The following is a 17,267-nucleotide window of genomic DNA, read 5'->3' as shown; positions in this document are numbered from 1 at the left end:
GTCTCCTGGGTGCTGGCAGACGTGGTACTGCATTGCTACACAGCAGCAGCAACCCCTTGCCTTGTGGCAGCAGACGGTACAATAGGACTGGTAGCCGTCATCGTCATGTCCGAGGTACTCCTGGCCACATCGGCCAGGAGCACCTGGGCAGACGTGGGTGCAAGGACTACATGAGAAGTGACTTGACCAGGTCATTCTCTTTAGTCCTGCAGTCAGTCCTATTGAACCATCTTATGGTGAGCAGGCAGGTGATACGGATTGCTAGCAGTCCTGTTGTACCATCTTCTGCTGGGCAGGCAAGAGATGAGAAGGTGCAGCGAGGTAAATCTAGCCATGTATCAATCAGTGGCCAGACCAACCTGCTTGTTCCAATAAGAACAATTACTTAGGTGCACCATTTCTTATTGGAACCCTCCGTGAAGTCCTGCCTGAAATACTCCTTGATGTAAAGCCACCCCCTTTGTTGATTTTAATTCCCTGTAAGCCAACCCTGTAAGCCATGTCGTCAGTCGCCCCTCCCTCCGTCAGAGCAACGGCAGACAATCGTTCTGCGCCTTTTTTCTGTGCGGACGCCATACCAAGGCAAGCATGGAGGCCGCTCAGCTCACTTTGGCAATTAGGAGCACATTAAACACCACACGCATTATCCAACAGTATATGCAGCACCAGAACCTGGCAGAACGATACCGGGCGAGGAGACAACATCAGTGCCGTCACGTGAGTGATCAGAACATGGACACAGATTTCTCTGAAAGCATGGGCCCTGCCAATGCATGCATCATGGTGCTAATGGGGCAGGTTCATGCTGTGGAATGCCGATTCTGGGCTCGGGAAACAAGCACAGACTGGTGGGACCGCATAGTGTTGCAGGTCTGGGACGATTCCCAGTGGCTGTGAAACTTTCGCATGCGTAAGGGCACTTTCATGGAACTTTGTGACTTGCTTTCCCCTGCCCTGAAGCGCATGAATACCAAGATGAGAGCATCCCTCACAGTTGAGAAGCGAGTGGCGATAGCCCTATGGAAGCTTGCAACGCCAGACAGCTACCAGTCAGTCGGGAATCAATTTGGAGTGGGCAAATCTACTGTGGGGGCTGCTGTGATGCAAGTAGCCCACGCAATCAAAGATCTGCTGATATCAAGGGTAGTGACCCTGGGAAATGTGCAGGTCATAGTGGATGGCTTTGCTGCAATGGGATTCCCTAACTGTGGTGGGGCCATAGACGGAACCCATGTCCCTATCTTGGCACCGGAGCACCAAGCCGGCAAGTACATAAACCGCAAGGGGTACTTTTCAATAGTGCTGCAAGTTCTGGTGGATCACAAGGGATGTTTCACCAACATCAACATGGGATGGCCGGGAAAGATACATGACGCTCGCATCTTCAGGAACTCTGGTCTGTTTCAAAAGCTGCGGGAAGGGACTTTATTCCCAGACCAGAAAATAACTGTTGGGGATGTTGAAATGCCTATTGTTATCCTTGGGGACCCAGCCTACCCCTTAATGCCATGGCTCATGAAGCCATACACAGGCAGCCTGGACAGTAGTCAGGAGCTGTTCAACTACAGGCTGAGCAAGTGCAGAATGGTGGTAGAATGTGCATTTGGACGTTTAAAGGTGCGCTGGCGCAGTTTACTGACTCGCTTAGACCTCAGCGAAACCAATATTCCCACTGTTATTACTGCTTGCTGTGCGCTCCACAATATCTGTGAGAGTAAGGGGGAGACGTTTATGGTGGGGTGGGAGGTTGAGGCAAATCGCCTGGCTGCTGGTTACACGCAGCCAGACACCAGGGTGGTTAGAAGAGCACAGGAGGGTGCGGTACGCATCAGAGAAGCTTTGAAAACCAGTTTCATGACTGGACAGGCTACGGTGTGAAAGTTCTATTTGTTTCTCCTTGATGAAACCCCCCGACCCTTGGTTCACTCTACTTCCCTGTAAGCTAACCACCCTCCCCTCCTCCCTTCGATCACCGCTTGCGGAGGCAATAAAGTCATTGTTGCTTCACATTCATGCATTCTTTATTCATTCATCACACAAATAGGGGGATGACTACCAAGCTTGCCCAGGAGGGGTGGTGGAGGAGGGAAGGAAAATGCCACACAGCACTTTAAAAGTTTACAACTTTAAAATTTATTGAATGCCAGCCTTCTGTTTTTTGGGCAATCCTCTGTGGTGGAGTGGCTGGTTGGCCGGAGGCCCCCCCACCGCATTCTTAGGCATCTGGGTGAGGAGGCTATGAAACTTGGGGAGGAGGGTGGTTGGTTACACAGGGGCTGTAGCGGCAGTCTGTGCTCCAGCTGCCTTTGCTGCAGCTCAACCATACACTGGAGCATACTGGTTTGGTCCTCCAGCAGCCTCAGCATTGAATCCTGCCTCCTCTCATCACGCTGCCACCACATTTGAGCTTCAGCCCTGTCTTCAGCCCGCCACTTACTCTCTTCAGCCGCCACTTACTCTCTGCAGCCCGCCACCTCTCCTCCCGGTCATTTTGTGCTTTCCTGCACTCTGACATTATTTGCCTCCACCCAGTCATCTGTGTTCTGTCAGTGTGGGAGGACAGCATGAGCTCAGAGAACATTTCATCATGAGTGCGTTTTTTTTTCTTTCTAATCTTCACTAGCCTCTGGGAAGGAGAAGATCCTGTGATCATTGAAACACATGCAGTTGGTGGAGGAAAAAAAAAGGGACAGCGGTATTTAAAAAGACATATTTTATAAAACAATGGCTACACTCTTTCAGGGTAAACCTTGCTGTTAACATTACATACATAGCACATGTGCTTTCGTTACAAGGTTGCATTTTGCCTCCCCCCACCGCGTGGCAAACAGCGGGGAACATTTCTGTTCAGCCACAGGCAAACAGCCCAGCAGGAACGGGCACCTCTGAGTGTCCCCTGAAGAAAAGCACCCTATTTCAATTGGGTGACCATGAATGATATCTCACTCTCCTGAGGATAACGCAGAGAGATAAAGAACGGATGTTGTTTAAACGCCAGCAAACATACACTGCAATGCTTTGTTGTACAATGATTCCCGAGTACGTGCTACTGGCCTGGAGTGGTAAAGTGTCCTACCATGGAGGACGCAATAAGGCTGCCCTCCCCAGAAACCTTTTGCAAAGGCTTTGGGAGTACAGCCAGGAGAGCCGCGAATGCCAGGGCAAATTAATCCTTTCACATGCTTGCATGGTCACCTCTGCTGATGAGCTCTGCATGGTCACCTGCAGCTTGCCATGCTGGTCAAACAGGAAATGAGATTCAAAAGTACGCGGTTCTTTTCCTGTCTACCTGGCCAGTGCATCTGAGTTGAGAGTGCTGTCCAGAGCGGTCACAATGGAGCACTCTGGGATAGCTCCTGGAGGCCAATACCATCGAATTGTGTCCACAGTACCCCAAATTTGACCCGGCAAGGCTGATTTAAGCGCTAATCCACTTGTCAGGGGTGGAGTAAGGAAATCAATTTTAAGAGCCCTTTAAGTCGAAAAAAAGGGCTTCATCGTGTGGACGGGTGCAGGTTTACATCGATTTAACGCTGCTAAATTTGACCTAAAGTTCTAGTGTAGACCAGGGCTAAGTGGGTGATCAGAAAAGATTTTGCATGCGTTGATTTCCTGAACTGCAACACCTTCCCTAGTCTGGAACCTTTTCCTCCATCTTGCCATTCATCTGTAATTTCTCCTCTGCTTCACACTGGGAACTTTTTTTCCCCATGATCTCTGTGAACATGGTTATTTGTGACATAGTTTTCTCTCTCATGTTACATACTCTACTCCCTGAAGCATGAGCTTCTAAACTGGAATAGAAGCTAGAAGCTATTTAAGATTTGTATGGGCCAGAAATGGGGAAAAAAAGAAACAAACAAAAGAAAACCCTAAACCCAGTTCTTTCCAGATTCACTATTAAATGTCCAACTGTGTGCTAATTACCACTTTACTTTTCTAACAGAATATGGAAAGGCATATGGTCAACTTTACAAACCGTACCTGTAGCATGAATGTTAACGGCATTTCTAGACTGTTGGCAGAGATTGCAGCAGAAGATGACTATCTGAGTGGGAATGAATGTCACAGGATCTGCAAAAGCAAAATAAAGGTAAGTCTTATGCTAATAATGCACTTGAATGTCTCTATTTAACTGATTATTTAATACTTAAGCCCTGATCTGCACTGAGAATTGCATTGGCGTAGAGAAGAATCCACTCAATACAGGTTGGGAATTTATTTATAAAGTTGCTGGGCATCTAAAGGAAATCCTTTTGCAGGTCATATTTCAGGCCCCAATTATGCAAAGACTTAAACTCTATGCACTATGAGTAGCGCCTTTTACCTGAATAGAACTATGTAATGTGCATAAAATTAGGCACATGTGGAAATCCTCAAATGTTTGGGGCCTAAGAGGGATTACGACTATTCAATTATACTAGTTTAGGACTATTCAATATATTTATTTACAGGCAGAAGGATTGGTTGTTTAATGACAAATTAAATGTATAAATAAAAGTATCAACTATCAACAAAAATCTTTTTCAGAAATATGTATTCATTCAATCTGCAGTTTTATACACATGGATTCCATATAGCAGAAATGTCTTCATACTCATTATTATTGGCATGAGGGTTTTAGTGAAATATTAGATCTTACATTTCAAAAACACCAAGCTCCACAAAAGACACAATATTCCATAATGTCTGAGATGCTATTATATGTGAAAGATAGAGGCAAAAACCCAGATCCTGCAAAGAGCTCAGTGCAGACAGATGGATTCTGTACCTGTGCAGAGTCCACTGTCTTTAATGGGACTTCATGTGGGCACACGGATTTGCACACATGGAGCTTACTGCAGGTTGTACATATCGAAGACACTATTTTGATATTTCTTAGCATATGAAAAATTTAAATGGCAAAAAATACAGCTTTTTCACTACTATTTATTATCTGTGTTATCAGAGCACCAAGAAGCTCTACTCATGGACCCAAACCCCACCATGCTAGGTTCTTTGGGGCAGGGACCATCTTTTTGTGCAACACTTAGACATGGATCAGGGCCCCATTGTGCTGGGGCTTCTAGGTGATACAATATAAATAATAATTTGGATATCTCAGAACAAACCCAAGGAAGCATTATCATTTCCCAACAACTCCTCAGAACATCACTTTTGAGTTGATACCAAACATAATAAAATTCAGACAGCTGTGGAGTTTTTCCATGATTTGGTGTGAAGCATTTGAACACAGGTCATAACAGGTTCACTAGTGCAGTGCTCTTTTAATATTCACCATGCCCACCTGAGTAGCATTCCTTTATAATGACAGCTTTCAGAGTAGCAGCTGTGTTAGTCTGTATTTGCAAAAAGAAAAGGAGTACTTGTGGCACCTTAGAGACTAACAAATTTATTTGAGCATAAGCTTTCATGAACTACAGCTCACTTCATCGGATGCTTATGCTCAAATAAATTTGTTAGTCTCTAAGGTGCCACAAGTACTCTTCTTATTCCTTTATAAGACGTGCACTAAATAGCCTCTAGGTGGCACATGGATTCTTTTGTTTGTCAGATGTCTTTTTGTTCCATTTAGCAAAATGAATTCATACAAGGGGAGAGTTTCAAAGTTAGGAGAAAATCTCTCACACTGTGCACAAACTTTAAAGAACTTGGGACTTCCTCTATTTCCAGACGATGCAATGTCTGTCAAGCTTATATTTACGGAAACATTATTTCCTTTGTGGCTAAGGATAAGGCAGGCCTGTTTCAAAGTTAAAGTAGTAAACAAAATAAATTAATAGAAACAATTACAAAACATTATCCTGCAAAATCAGTGGAAAAATGTAAACTTAAAAGAACCATGTGCCACTGCACCAAGAGCCAAGATCAGAAGGAGTGGTTCTAAGTGTCTGGGATGCTTTACAACTCACATTGTCTCAGGTTAACTATCTCCTGAAATACTTTGGGTTATAGTGCCATTTGTTTTAGATTAAGCATTTAATTCTACTTTGCACCAAGTTTTTGTGTTAATATAGGACACAATCTTGAAAGCTGTTCCATACAGATAAACCTTTTTTACTCAGAGACTGGGCCAGTTTTATATTTTATTCACCACCTCGGTGGTGGTTACTCCTTATATGCTCAGATACTGTGGTATAGATACCTAGAAAACAGCACCTACAAATAGACTGGGGCACATGAAAAAATGTATCCAGATGGGAGAGATCCCACTGATTCCAGTGAAATTCCCTCTCTTTGTAATGTGGAAACCATGCTGGAAATGAAAGACTCCTTCTAACCAACAACTTAAAAAAAAAAAAATTTAGAACAGGACCCATTGTGTGAAAGGGCCCAGGCAGAGAAAACCTCAGATGGGTGTGAGGAGCTGCTGTTGCCGTGTAACACTAGTCAGTACTATTTAGTGGATTATTTGGGTTAGTTTAAGGATAATAACGTAGGTGAAAGCCTGTGCTGTTGTACAGGAGTAATTCATAAAGTGTAAAAAAATAAAAGAGCACAGAGAACTTAAAAACTGGATGGTAACAGACCACGAATCCCAGTGAAGATTGAACCTGGTGATAAACTCAACAGAAAGAGATCTCAACCATGCTTGTAGTGGTTTCCATCATTTCACAGTGACTCAACAGTCGTCCAAGGCTTCAGGATGACATGCAGTGACAATCCTAGAACCTTATTGTATAGTAATACCCAGTTACCATATAGATTTATCTTATAGCCTTTATCTTTATTATGGCGCTGAACATTGGACGACTGGGATTGACTGAGAGACATTTGGTAAGTCAGGGGGCTAGGACTGTGGGACGTGAGAGAGCTGGTGCTGGAGAGAAAGGACCAGGGGCAGCGAGTTATATGTGCCTGTGGTGCTTATGCTTCAGGAATATTCAGGGCCCAGCTCTACCAATGTTTGTGGCCCATTCTCTCCTGCAGCCCTGCCTGCCGCCCCCGCGCACCTCCCACGGAGCATCTACCGGCCCTGCCTTCCACCCCCGGGTAATTTAAAAGGGCCCGGGGGCCCCTAGCCACCACCGCCAGCAGCGCAGCAGGGCTAAGGCAGCTTCCTACCCTCCCTTGCTCCATGCCACTCCTGGAAGCGGCCAGCATGTCCCTGCAGCCCCAGCGTGTGTGTCTCTCTGTGTGCTGCCCCGCCCTGAGCGCTGACTCCGCAGCTCCCATTGGCCGGGAACTGTGACCTATGTGAGCTGTGGGGGCGGCGCCTGTGGGCAGCGGTGCACAGAGACTCCCAACCCCCTCACCTAGGAGCTGCTGCCAGAGTGGTGTGCAGGTTGCTTTTGGGAGCTGCCTGAGGTAAGCGCCGTACTCCTCACCCTCTCCTGCACCCCAACCCCATGCTCCAGCCCAGAGCCCACCCTCACGCTCCTTCCTGTACCCAAACTCCTTCCTAGAGCCCGCACCCCTTCCTGGACCCCACCCCAGCACCCTCTCTCCACCCAAACTCCTTCCTAGAGCCCGCACCCCCTCCTGGACCCCACCCCAGCACCCTCTCTCCACCCAAACTCCTTCCTAGAGCCCGCACCCCCTCCTGGACCCCACCCCAGCACCCTCTCTCCACCCAAACTCCTTCCTAGAGCCCGCACCCCCTCCTGGACCCCACCCCAGCACCCTCTCTCCACCCAAACTCCTTCCTAGAGCCCGCACCCCCTCCTGCACCCCGCCCCAGCCCAGAGCCTGACCCTTCACCCCTCCCGCACCCAAACTCCCTCCCAGAGCAATGGGGGGTGGGTGTCTGTTGGAGTTGGGGGTTACTTGGACCTGTTCTGGGCACCACCCAAAATTATACAAACCTGCCGCCCCTGGAAAGGACGGGAGCCCTGGGACGGGGGGACGCTGCCAGGCTGATGCTGGGAATGGAAGACACCGGCCCTGGGGAAGATGGTGGGATTGAATGATGCTGAGGGGGCTGGTGATGGGACTGGGGGTAGGGATGTAAAATGTTAAGCCGTTAACCATTAGTCTTACCGGGGAACCGCCTCAACCGGTAGCCCTCGGACCGGCCGGCCGCAGCCCCGGCCCCAGCTGTGCGGGCGGGATTGGCCCCAGCTCTTAATCGGTTAACCGTTTAAATGAAATATTTTTAATCGTTTAAACGGTTAACTGTGAAAACGGCGTTTACATCCCGAATTGGCGGACACTGAGAGGAATGCGGGGGGCGCGGGGGATTGTGAGACGCCGGGGAGCTGATGCGGTGGGTGGGAGCCGCTGGGGACCGGTGCTGGGACTGGGGGCGCCGCTGAGGCGCGCGGGGCTGAGCGGTGAGGCGGGACACTGTGGGACGCGGCTGCCGCAGGGTGCGTGTGCGCGTGCGCGGCAGGCGGTGGAGGAGCTTCGGGTGGGGGTCGCGCCCGGCGCCGGCCTCTTCCCCGGCAGCTCTCTCAGCCCCGCCCCGCAGGTTCCGAGGCGCCTTTCCCCCCCTCCCTTCGGGCAGCCGTAAAGCGCGGCAGGAAGGGGGCCGTGTCACGCGGCCGGAAGTCAGGCTGCGCTTTGCGGCCGGGCTGCCCCTGAGAAGCGGCTCCGGAGACCCCGCTCTCTCTTTTGCTGCTGCTGTCTCTGGCGGAAGGTGAGTGTTCGGCAGCTCCGCGCTCCCTCCCCTCTCCCCCCCCCCCGCCGGGCCGCGCGCCGCTCAGCGCCGTGTCTGTCTGTTGCAGGAGGAGCCATGCCGGCCAAGGGGCCCCTGCAGAGCGTCCAGGTCTTCGGGCGGAAGGTGAGTGAGCGGGCGGGCGGCAGCGCCCCCGGGACTAGGCTGCGCTCCCCGGCCCGGCAGCTGCGGCCCCCGCCTGGTGATCGTGGCGTCGTTTCCCCGGCTAGGCCGGGAGGGGGGGGCGCGACGGGCCTGTGCGGCCCGGGAGCTGCAGGGGCCTCCACGTGTCTCGCCCGAGCCCAGCCACGCGGGGTGGCCGGTAGCCCCAGCCTAGGGCTCCCGCATCCCGCCGCCGAGCTGCCCGGGATGGAGCCGTAGGGGCCCGGCGCCACCGGCCGAGCCCGTCATCGCGATCGGAGCCAGGCCGCTGCGATAGGAGTGAGCAGCCGCACCCCTGTGGCGTGCGCCGGCACGTGTGTGTTCGTCCACACTCTCCCTGCCCCCACGCACGCTCTCTGACACCCACCCACCCACCGCGCCCCCGCCCCCATGGGTGTTAGAAGTGGGGGTGTGGCAGCACCCCCCGATTTGAATTGGTTTCCGTCACGTACAGGGTTTACCGTGTGGGTCAACGGCTCTCAGCGCCCCCACTGTGCAAATTGTTCCCGCACCCCTGCTCTCCCCGCCCCCTATCACGCACGGGTGTCACTGTAAAAAGCCGCCTCCACAGAGGAGATGGCAGAAGGTGAAGGTAAGGGCTTCTGCGTCTTTATGATCTGGGCGGCCTGGCTGCTGCTAGTAAATTATGTCCTCACACTTCCCATGTGAAGATCAAATTTTATGTTTTCAGCAAGGCTGACTTGCCTATATTAAGTCCCCATCTGACCTAGTACATTTCAGTGGTTTGCAGCAGTGGCTTTGCTTTAAATGAAAAATACTTTTTGAAATTTTGAGTGTCATAATCTAGACTGAAAGCACTGTATGCTAGTCTTTACGGGGGGAAAGCTGGTATTGTAGGAATGCTATACTCACATATGCTTGCTCTTTTAGAAAACAGCAACTGCTGTTGCTCACTGTAAAAGAGGAAATGGTCTCATTAAAGTGAATGGAAGACCCCTGGAAATGATTGAGCCTAGAACCCTACAGTACAAAGTAAGTACTTTATTGGTTTTCTTTAGACTTTAGTATATTTTTATGTGTGTGTATTCCTTCTCTCTCTCTAAATAAATAAGTAAAATCTGGAAGAGCAGAAGAGTTTCTTGTCATAAAGACATACACTAGATGATACATCTCATTTTTAGTGGTCATGTAGGCTGTTAGCTGTAGCTTGACTATTTGTAAGTTTGTATACAATTTTGGGAGTTGAGTACTCAGGTTAAATAATAAAAGCATAGAAGTGTATCCTCACTCAAGTCACTTTGCAAAATGGGACTTAAGCTTCTGTATCAGTTAGGTGCTTGTCTCAATGTTACTCTGAGGTATTTTCTCAATTCACAAAAAGAAAAGGAGTACTTGTGGCACCTTAGAGACTAACCAGTTATTCTCATTAGTGTTGATGGGAGCAAAGCATATATATTGATAGGAGTTAATCTTCCTTAGATCTAACTTCATAAAGTTTACTATTATCTAGTTTGACTCCTCAGTTAACGTCAAAGCACTTTACAAAGTATCATTACTCCCATTTACAAATGGGGAAACTGAGGCACAGGAAGGCAAAGTGACTTGCCTAAGGTCACCCAGTTGGCCAGCAGCAGAGTTGTGACAAGAATCCAGGTCTCCTGGGCAGTGCTCCCCTCTTATCCATACTTAGAAACCTTGCTCAAAACACTGATTGCTTCCTCTTGATCATAAATATGTTCTCATAATATGTGTAATACCCATCCTTGTACTTATTCACTACACCAGTACTGACTTGGACTCTAAATACATTCTATGGGTGGTGTACCTGAGATCACTTATCCACTGACATTTTAAAAGCTCCCGTACCCCAGTCTGGGTCTATGCTGGTTATGTACTGTGTATATATCTTATGAACCTTGTAACCGACACTTGTAATCCCTCATAATCCAAGCCTGACCCCAGATGTACAGTACCTTCCTTCTTAACTTGTTTAAATTTGATTTTAAAAATTAACTTTAATAAAATTTTTATATCTGTATTTCGTAGCTGCTTGAACCTGTTCTCCTCCTGGGCAAGGAACGCTTTGCTGGTGTTGACATCAGAGTCCGTGTCAAGGGTGGCGGCCATGTAGCGCAAATCTACGGTACGACTCCTGTACAAGATCCTTAGTGTGGGCTTAGTGTGGGCTACTTTATTAATCTACTTTGAACTACTTATAAAATATTTATAATTTATTAATATCTTGGGGAATAAACACTGTCTACAGTTTAAAGCTTTGGCTATTACAAATGCCAGTTTAATGGGTGTATATTGAACTATATCTGCGTCACCTGCTCTCATTTACACACACAAATGATCTGTATGAAACTGGCATTAGCATTTCCCTCTTCCAGTGCAATATAAGTGATTACATGTGATTGGCCATAAATTAGATTTTGGGATGAGGTTAAACAGCATTTTCTAACCACACTGCAAAGTCAGGCAGTTACTTGTCTCAGATAAAATTGCTCAAATAAAAATCCTAGAATCAGAACTTAACTTGTAACTTATTCACGTTGGGCAAAATAGAACATAAATTGCTTTTTCAGAAGTGTTAACGTTGCGCGGCTGCTAGTTAAGGCCTGTATACATACATTAAAATGATCTAGCTCAGAAGATGCACAGGAAGCGAGTAGACGTATTAACCCAAATCTTTGTCTGTTTTAGTTGACTTTAAAATAACGTCAGGATGGTTAATCTTTGATTAAAGGGGGTAGCTTGAGGTGGAAGGTGTATGACACAAAATACACCTTGATGTGGTTTTATGTGGTTTTATCATTACATTTATAACTATTTTTCATTTGTCAAATTCCTTTTTGCCAACCCCTGCCCAAACCCTTTGCCATGTTTTCTATGTAAACCTGAATTTACTGGATATTATTGTTAACTTGTCTCTTTCCTCAACAGCAATTCGTCAATCTATTTCCAAAGCATTGGTGGCTTATTATCAGAAGTGTAAGTTGGCTGTTTTGATTTTGTTTTGCTAGCCTTTTTGAAGTGTTTAGCTTCAGACATTAAGTGCTATACGTAGAACAGTAATAGATGGAAGTTATAGAATGTTAGTCACAAATATGATCTTTTTTCAGATGTTGATGAAGCTTCCAAGAAGGAAATCAAGGACATCTTAATCCAGTATGATAGGACCTTACTGGTTGCAGATCCTCGTCGCTGCGAGTCCAAGAAGTTTGGTGGACCTGGTGCCCGTGCACGCTACCAGAAGTCTTACCGTTAAAATTGTTCATCCTTGTATCTTGCAATAAATATGAGGAAAAGTTAATAAATGTTTCAAGTTTCTAAATCTAGTATTTGTTTATATTGGATAACTGTTTTTTTCAGGGTTGGGAGCTGGCCTAAAAAAACCCCAACAGGTTAAGTGCTGGTGTCTAGGAATAAAGAAAAGCACTTTGTTGCTGTCAGATACTCTTTTCTTTGTTTCAAACAATAAAGTCTCCATCCTGTGCTCCATGCATCCTTGACAAACCACTAACAAATCTAGCAGTAGAGCTTCTACAATTGTTAACCCAGGGAAATGAAAAGATATTCTCTCAACCCTCCCCGAAACCCTGACCAAATGCTACAAAGCTGTATTAGTGCTGTTTCGGAGCAAGAGGAGTATGTTTCCTTCTCTGCTGAAAAATCTACAGTGTATGCGTGTTTAAGTGCAGTAGCAAACTTCATAAAATAACCTTTGCTATGTGAATTTTTACATTTGTATTCAAGACTAGAAAACTGATTTTTCCCCAAAAATCATGAAAGCTTTCATATGTTCATCATTCAAGCTAATAAATTCTTAAATATAATTTCTTATAATGCTTCAGAAATATTGAACATTGAAAGGGTTGCACAGTGCTCTGAAAATGAGAGAAAGGTCCTTACTCTGAGATGCTTTGATACTAATTTGGGCACATGTAATGCACCCTGTAACAGTTCAGACACACAGGGGTGCAGGTAAGAATGATAAACTGATAAGTGATTTACAAAAAACCCGTGTTATCCGTTTGAAGGACAGACATGTTTGCCTCCCCAATCTACACATGGGGAGTAATTTGGAGGGTGATCTAGATCAGTGGTTCTCAACCAGGGGTAAGTGTACCCCTGTGGGTACTCAGAGGTCTTCCAGGGGGTACATCAACTCATCTAGATATTTGCCTAGTTTTACCACAGGCAACATAAAAAGCCCTTGCGAAGTCAGTACTAACTAAAATTTCATAAAATGATTTGTTTATACTGCTCTGTAATGTAAGTACAATATTTATATTCCAATTAATTTATTTTATAATTACATGGTAGACATGAGAAAGCAAATTTTTCAGTAATAGCGTGCTGTGATACTTGTATTTTTGTCTGATTTTGTAAGCATGTAGCTTTAAGTGAGGTGAAACTTAGGGTTATGCAAGACCAATCAGACTCTTGAAAGGGGCACAGTAGTCTGGAAAGTTTAAGAGCCACTGTGGAGGTGTGGTGGAGGTGTGTGCAGTGCATGAGAGGAGGAAATAGTGGAGATGCTAGTGAGAATTTGCATCTATTTAAGGTTTTTGTGGATACAGACTAACACGGCTACCCCCTGATACTTGACTTCTATTTAAGTAGATATTGAGAGGATAAAGAGGGTGAGTGGATGATGAGAGGAAGCCTCATATGAAAATGAACTAGCTGCTCCCAACAAAAGGTTGGAGAGCTGGGACATCAGTCACAAGTGACCAGCAAAAATCATTCAAATTTGACAAACAGGTGGTTAAATACTGAGTAGAGGCCTGATGCATGGAAGCAGCTCTGGATCATGATGAGAATAACTGTTTTGTATCCCATTGTATGCTCAGCAGGAAACCATTTTGGACAGGAATGGAAAAGACGATAGGCTGACCAATAGAGAGTCTAGATTCTTGACCATATCACACTTTAAGCAAGATACTATTTTCTCTCCTTTCCCCATTAGACAGCAGTGGTACTTTGGGGGCTCTTTTGAGGGGTATCTTCCAAAATTTCTTCTTTGTACTGTAGCCTCTGTGATTTTTTTTTTTTTTTTTTTTTTTTTAGAAACATTGGACTTTTGCCTGTTCTTGTATTGAAGAGCGCTTGCAGGGGTTTTTTTAAACCTTAAAAATATATGCAGTCTGGTCTTCCTTACTGCTGCTGGAAGAGCTTGTGGGTGTCTGAGAATGAGGTAAAATACTTTAGGGGAAGGGAGTGAAATTCTTAATTAAAAAGAACAGGAGTATACAGATTAACACAGCTGCTACTCTGAAACCATTGTTAAGATTTCCTTTTTCATAAACTTAGTCATTAATATTAAATAGTATTAGCATAAATTGAACAAAACTTCTAAACAGGATTGATAAGTCCCACTCTTGCTTAGCTTTCAGTCTCTGTTGATAACATGACTAATTTTTCAGTCACATTTGTGTGTTCCAGAGTGGATTTCAAAAACGCCTGAATTTCAAATTAAATGCAATTGAAAAATCAAACTCTTATTCTTTCAGAAAGAAAGGAAGAGGAATGCAGGAAAGCAACAAGCCCATTTTTGTTTCCTTTTTGCAGATCTACTGTGAGCCACTTGCAACTTGTTTGCTAGACTTTTTTTGTTTTTGTCCTGCAGTAAATGAAGAATATGCCTAATTTCACTTTAGAAGTTTTATTCTGATTTATTATTGTTCTGACTGATCTCTTGTGGGATGTTCTCTGGCTTTTCTTTCCTCTGTCTCCTTTGACCTGCAAAACTTCTCATCACCCCATCTAGGGATGCAGTATTGGCTGGTTAGAACACTGGAGCTCATCCAGGTTTCTTCTTGTGATGAGGCTGTTGATGAATGATGAGCTATTCTAGCTCCTGGACCATAAAAACTCTGCCTCCTCCTTTCTAGGCCTGACTTTTTTTTTTTTTTTTTCTGAAGGCAGAGATGGGGAATGAAACTTGGATATATTATATGGCAGTGCAGAGCATACTGTCTCCGCGGCGTTTCTTCAAACCGAGAAGCCCTTAACCCTAATCAAAATGTTTTCTAAAGTGGATTTTGATCTCATGAAAATGTCCTGTTGATCTCTGCAATGATGTCACATCAAACTATTTGATTTTGTTAATAAGATGTAAAATGTAAATGTTACTTGATGTGTACTGGGAGCTGCTAGATGCCAGTTTTATTTTCTGAAATACTACAAGTAAATTGGTGTGAGCTAATTGCATGAGAGCATGGTGGAAATAGGATGTAGTAGTGAGAACTCTGTTTTCCTATTTACTCTATCCTGCCACTTATCTTCACTAGGGGGGTGAGCGGTGAAAAGGATTCTTCTACCATCGATAGTGGAGGTAGAAATGGCATAGGAGCAGCTTTACCAACTCAGCTCTGGCATTAGCCTGCCCCTCCTCAACTAGTCCTTATCAGCAACAAGATGTGTAAGACCAGAAAGGGGTCCCCCAGCAGCAGTGAGGCTGAATTGGAGATGGGCTGGTTCCAGCGTGTCCCTAACCCCATCCCAGAGCTCACTAGCTGCAGGAGCATTAAGCTTAGGAGGCAGAGTAGGGACTGGAAGCTGCTGTGAAAATGTGGATCCTGCCGTCTGTGCACCTGGCACTGGGACTTACCAACTGTGGGTGTGGTGCAAGCTCTGAAAAGTTCCATGTGCCACTGGCATCAACAACGTAGGGAGAGCCAAAATTGGGAGTAGCTGTACCAGTGTGGCTCTGGCCTGGTGTATCCTCACTGACCAGATTGCCCTCATATGCTGCATGGTCCTTACAGAAGCTGAAGATGCTCCTTGCTGCTATGGTTTTGCAGTTATTGAGATAAATTATGCTTGACTGTGATACCCACATAGATTGTAAGTGGTTATTGAAAAGTTTATTATTAAATGAGGCTGTTAATTTTGTATATTTGAAGTCAACCAACAAACTTTTAAATACAGAATTTATATGTTAAATTAACTTTGTCATTTCTAATTGTAGAAAGTCTAGATAGAGAACACCTATAAATTCTTTCAGTTTGTCTCCCTGCCAATGCAGGATGGTTACCTAAAGTGTACTCGTGGGCTCTTTTTTTCTTTTCCTCCTTGGTTTTTCAAAGGTCCCAAGCAGTGGGGCATCTACTTATTCCCTTATGCAGGCAAATGCATTTCATTCCTCCTATTCAAGTTAATTTCTCTCTCCCCCACACTTTCCCATTTCTTAATTTTAACCCCATGACTCTTGTACCACAGTGTACCTCGCTGAATAATTCCTTTCCCTCCTCGGATACTTGTTGGACTGTTACGACCTCACCTTATCTGTCATTCCTCTGTTTCCCTAGTGACTTTTGTTGCTCTTTGCTCAAATTTCTCTGTCTTTCTGGTATAGTCGCCAGATGTGAATGCAGTTTTACAGGTGCAGTTGTATTAGAATTGTAGAGAGGAGGATTATTGCTTTGCTGCTATATGCCTTGTCGTGTCTGTGTTTTGAAAGCCTAGCCTTCATGGGCCTTTTTGCAGCTATAGCACATTGCAAACTAATGTCTAACATGTTTTCCAGTATGATCTCCTATGTCTCTTTTTAGCATTATTGCTTTCCAGGTTTCTCAGTCCGAATAAATGTGTGTTCTGGAATATTTCTCTCACTTTGCATTATTTCAAGATTAATCTAATTTTGTTGTGTTCTTCCCGTATTTCTAATATTTCTAAGTTCTTTTATGTTATTCGCCCGTCTTCACTGCTTTTGCAAGGACAAAGAAATAATACAAAGGAAACTAGATACACTATACTGTAAAGTATGGTATTAACATGTCTTTTTCCAACACTAAATGTCAGACACATTAAACAGCGTCTAAACAACAGTAAGAATAACGTCATACATTGGTTATCAATCAGTTGTTGGTTACCCGGTGGATGTTCCATGAGACTTTCAGGACAGAGTCACTGGTGTATACACAACTTCATTTTGTGTTATGTCTAGGCCCTCTTCTTTTCCAAATGAGAGTGTTAGAACTCAGTAAGTGAAAGCTTCAAATTAGAGAAGTCTCCTCCATGTTTTCAGGGTTGTAGTGGTGGGGAAAAATATTCCTGGGGTAAGAGTGTACAGAATTAAAAGAATGCGAGAGCAAGGCTATGGTGGGGACAAGGGATGATGAAAGAGAATCAATACCAAAACGCCTAGCTCTCAAGTCATGGCAAAAAGGAATTGCCAACATAGGAACAGTGATGTGAGAAGAGGCAAATAGATATGAAAGTGGAGAGAGGCAGAGGAGTGAAAGACTGATACTGTCCATGATCCCCTCCCCCCACTTTCAACCTGAAAATAGGTATATTTTATAATATACAGTGGTATGTTTCATTACAGAGATACCTTATATTCATAAGAATTGGCCCATCTTTCAGCAAATACTTTTCTGATGATACTGTGAAATTACCAAATCATGAAGGTATTGATATGCACCAAATACTTTGGTCATCTCACTTACACGTAGAGTAATTGTCAAGTAGCTGATTAAATTGTGTCTGTTTAGGATTGAACCTACTGTGATACTTTATATTTAAAAAGAGTAAT

The 17,267-nt window shown here is 45.1% G+C and overlaps 1 protein-coding gene and 2 long non-coding RNA genes across 3 annotated transcripts in view; 2 read left to right on the top strand and 1 right to left on the bottom strand.

Annotated features, from left to right (window-relative positions):
* LOC142070584 (uncharacterized) overlaps positions 1–16,330 on the top strand; it is a 96,386-nt gene extending 80,056 nt beyond the window's left edge. Inside the window, exons 2-3 of the long non-coding RNA XR_012666454.1 lie at positions 3,947–4,093; positions 14,239–16,330. This is a non-coding gene — a long non-coding RNA (uncharacterized LOC142070584). The remainder of the gene's footprint in view (positions 1–3,946; positions 4,094–14,238) is intronic.
* On the bottom strand, positions 2,110–8,371 carry LOC142070583 (uncharacterized). The gene is made up of 3 exons (XR_012666453.1): positions 7,981–8,371; positions 3,985–4,074; positions 2,110–2,643 (listed from the first exon to the last, which is right to left on the bottom strand). It is a non-coding gene; the product is annotated as an uncharacterized LOC142070583 (long non-coding RNA).
* Positions 8,482–12,056, top strand: RPS16 (ribosomal protein S16). Its single transcript, XM_075124333.1, has 6 exons — positions 8,482–8,578; positions 8,667–8,722; positions 9,650–9,751; positions 10,766–10,862; positions 11,666–11,713; positions 11,845–12,056. Exons 2-6 carry the CDS (start codon positions 8,675–8,677, stop codon positions 11,988–11,990), a joined length of 441 nt encoding a protein of 146 aa, XP_074980434.1. The 5' UTR covers positions 8,482–8,578; positions 8,667–8,674; the 3' UTR covers positions 11,991–12,056.
* Positions 16,331–17,267: the final 937 nt, after the last annotated feature.

The sequence above is a fragment of the Caretta caretta genome, chromosome 1 (genome assembly GCF_965140235.1).
Source record: "Caretta caretta isolate rCarCar2 chromosome 1, rCarCar1.hap1, whole genome shotgun sequence".
In the NCBI taxonomy this organism is placed as follows: domain Eukaryota; kingdom Metazoa; phylum Chordata; order Testudines; family Cheloniidae; genus Caretta; species Caretta caretta.
Note: the sequence above shows the minus strand (reverse complement) of the source record. Positions and strands in the feature narration are given on the sequence as shown.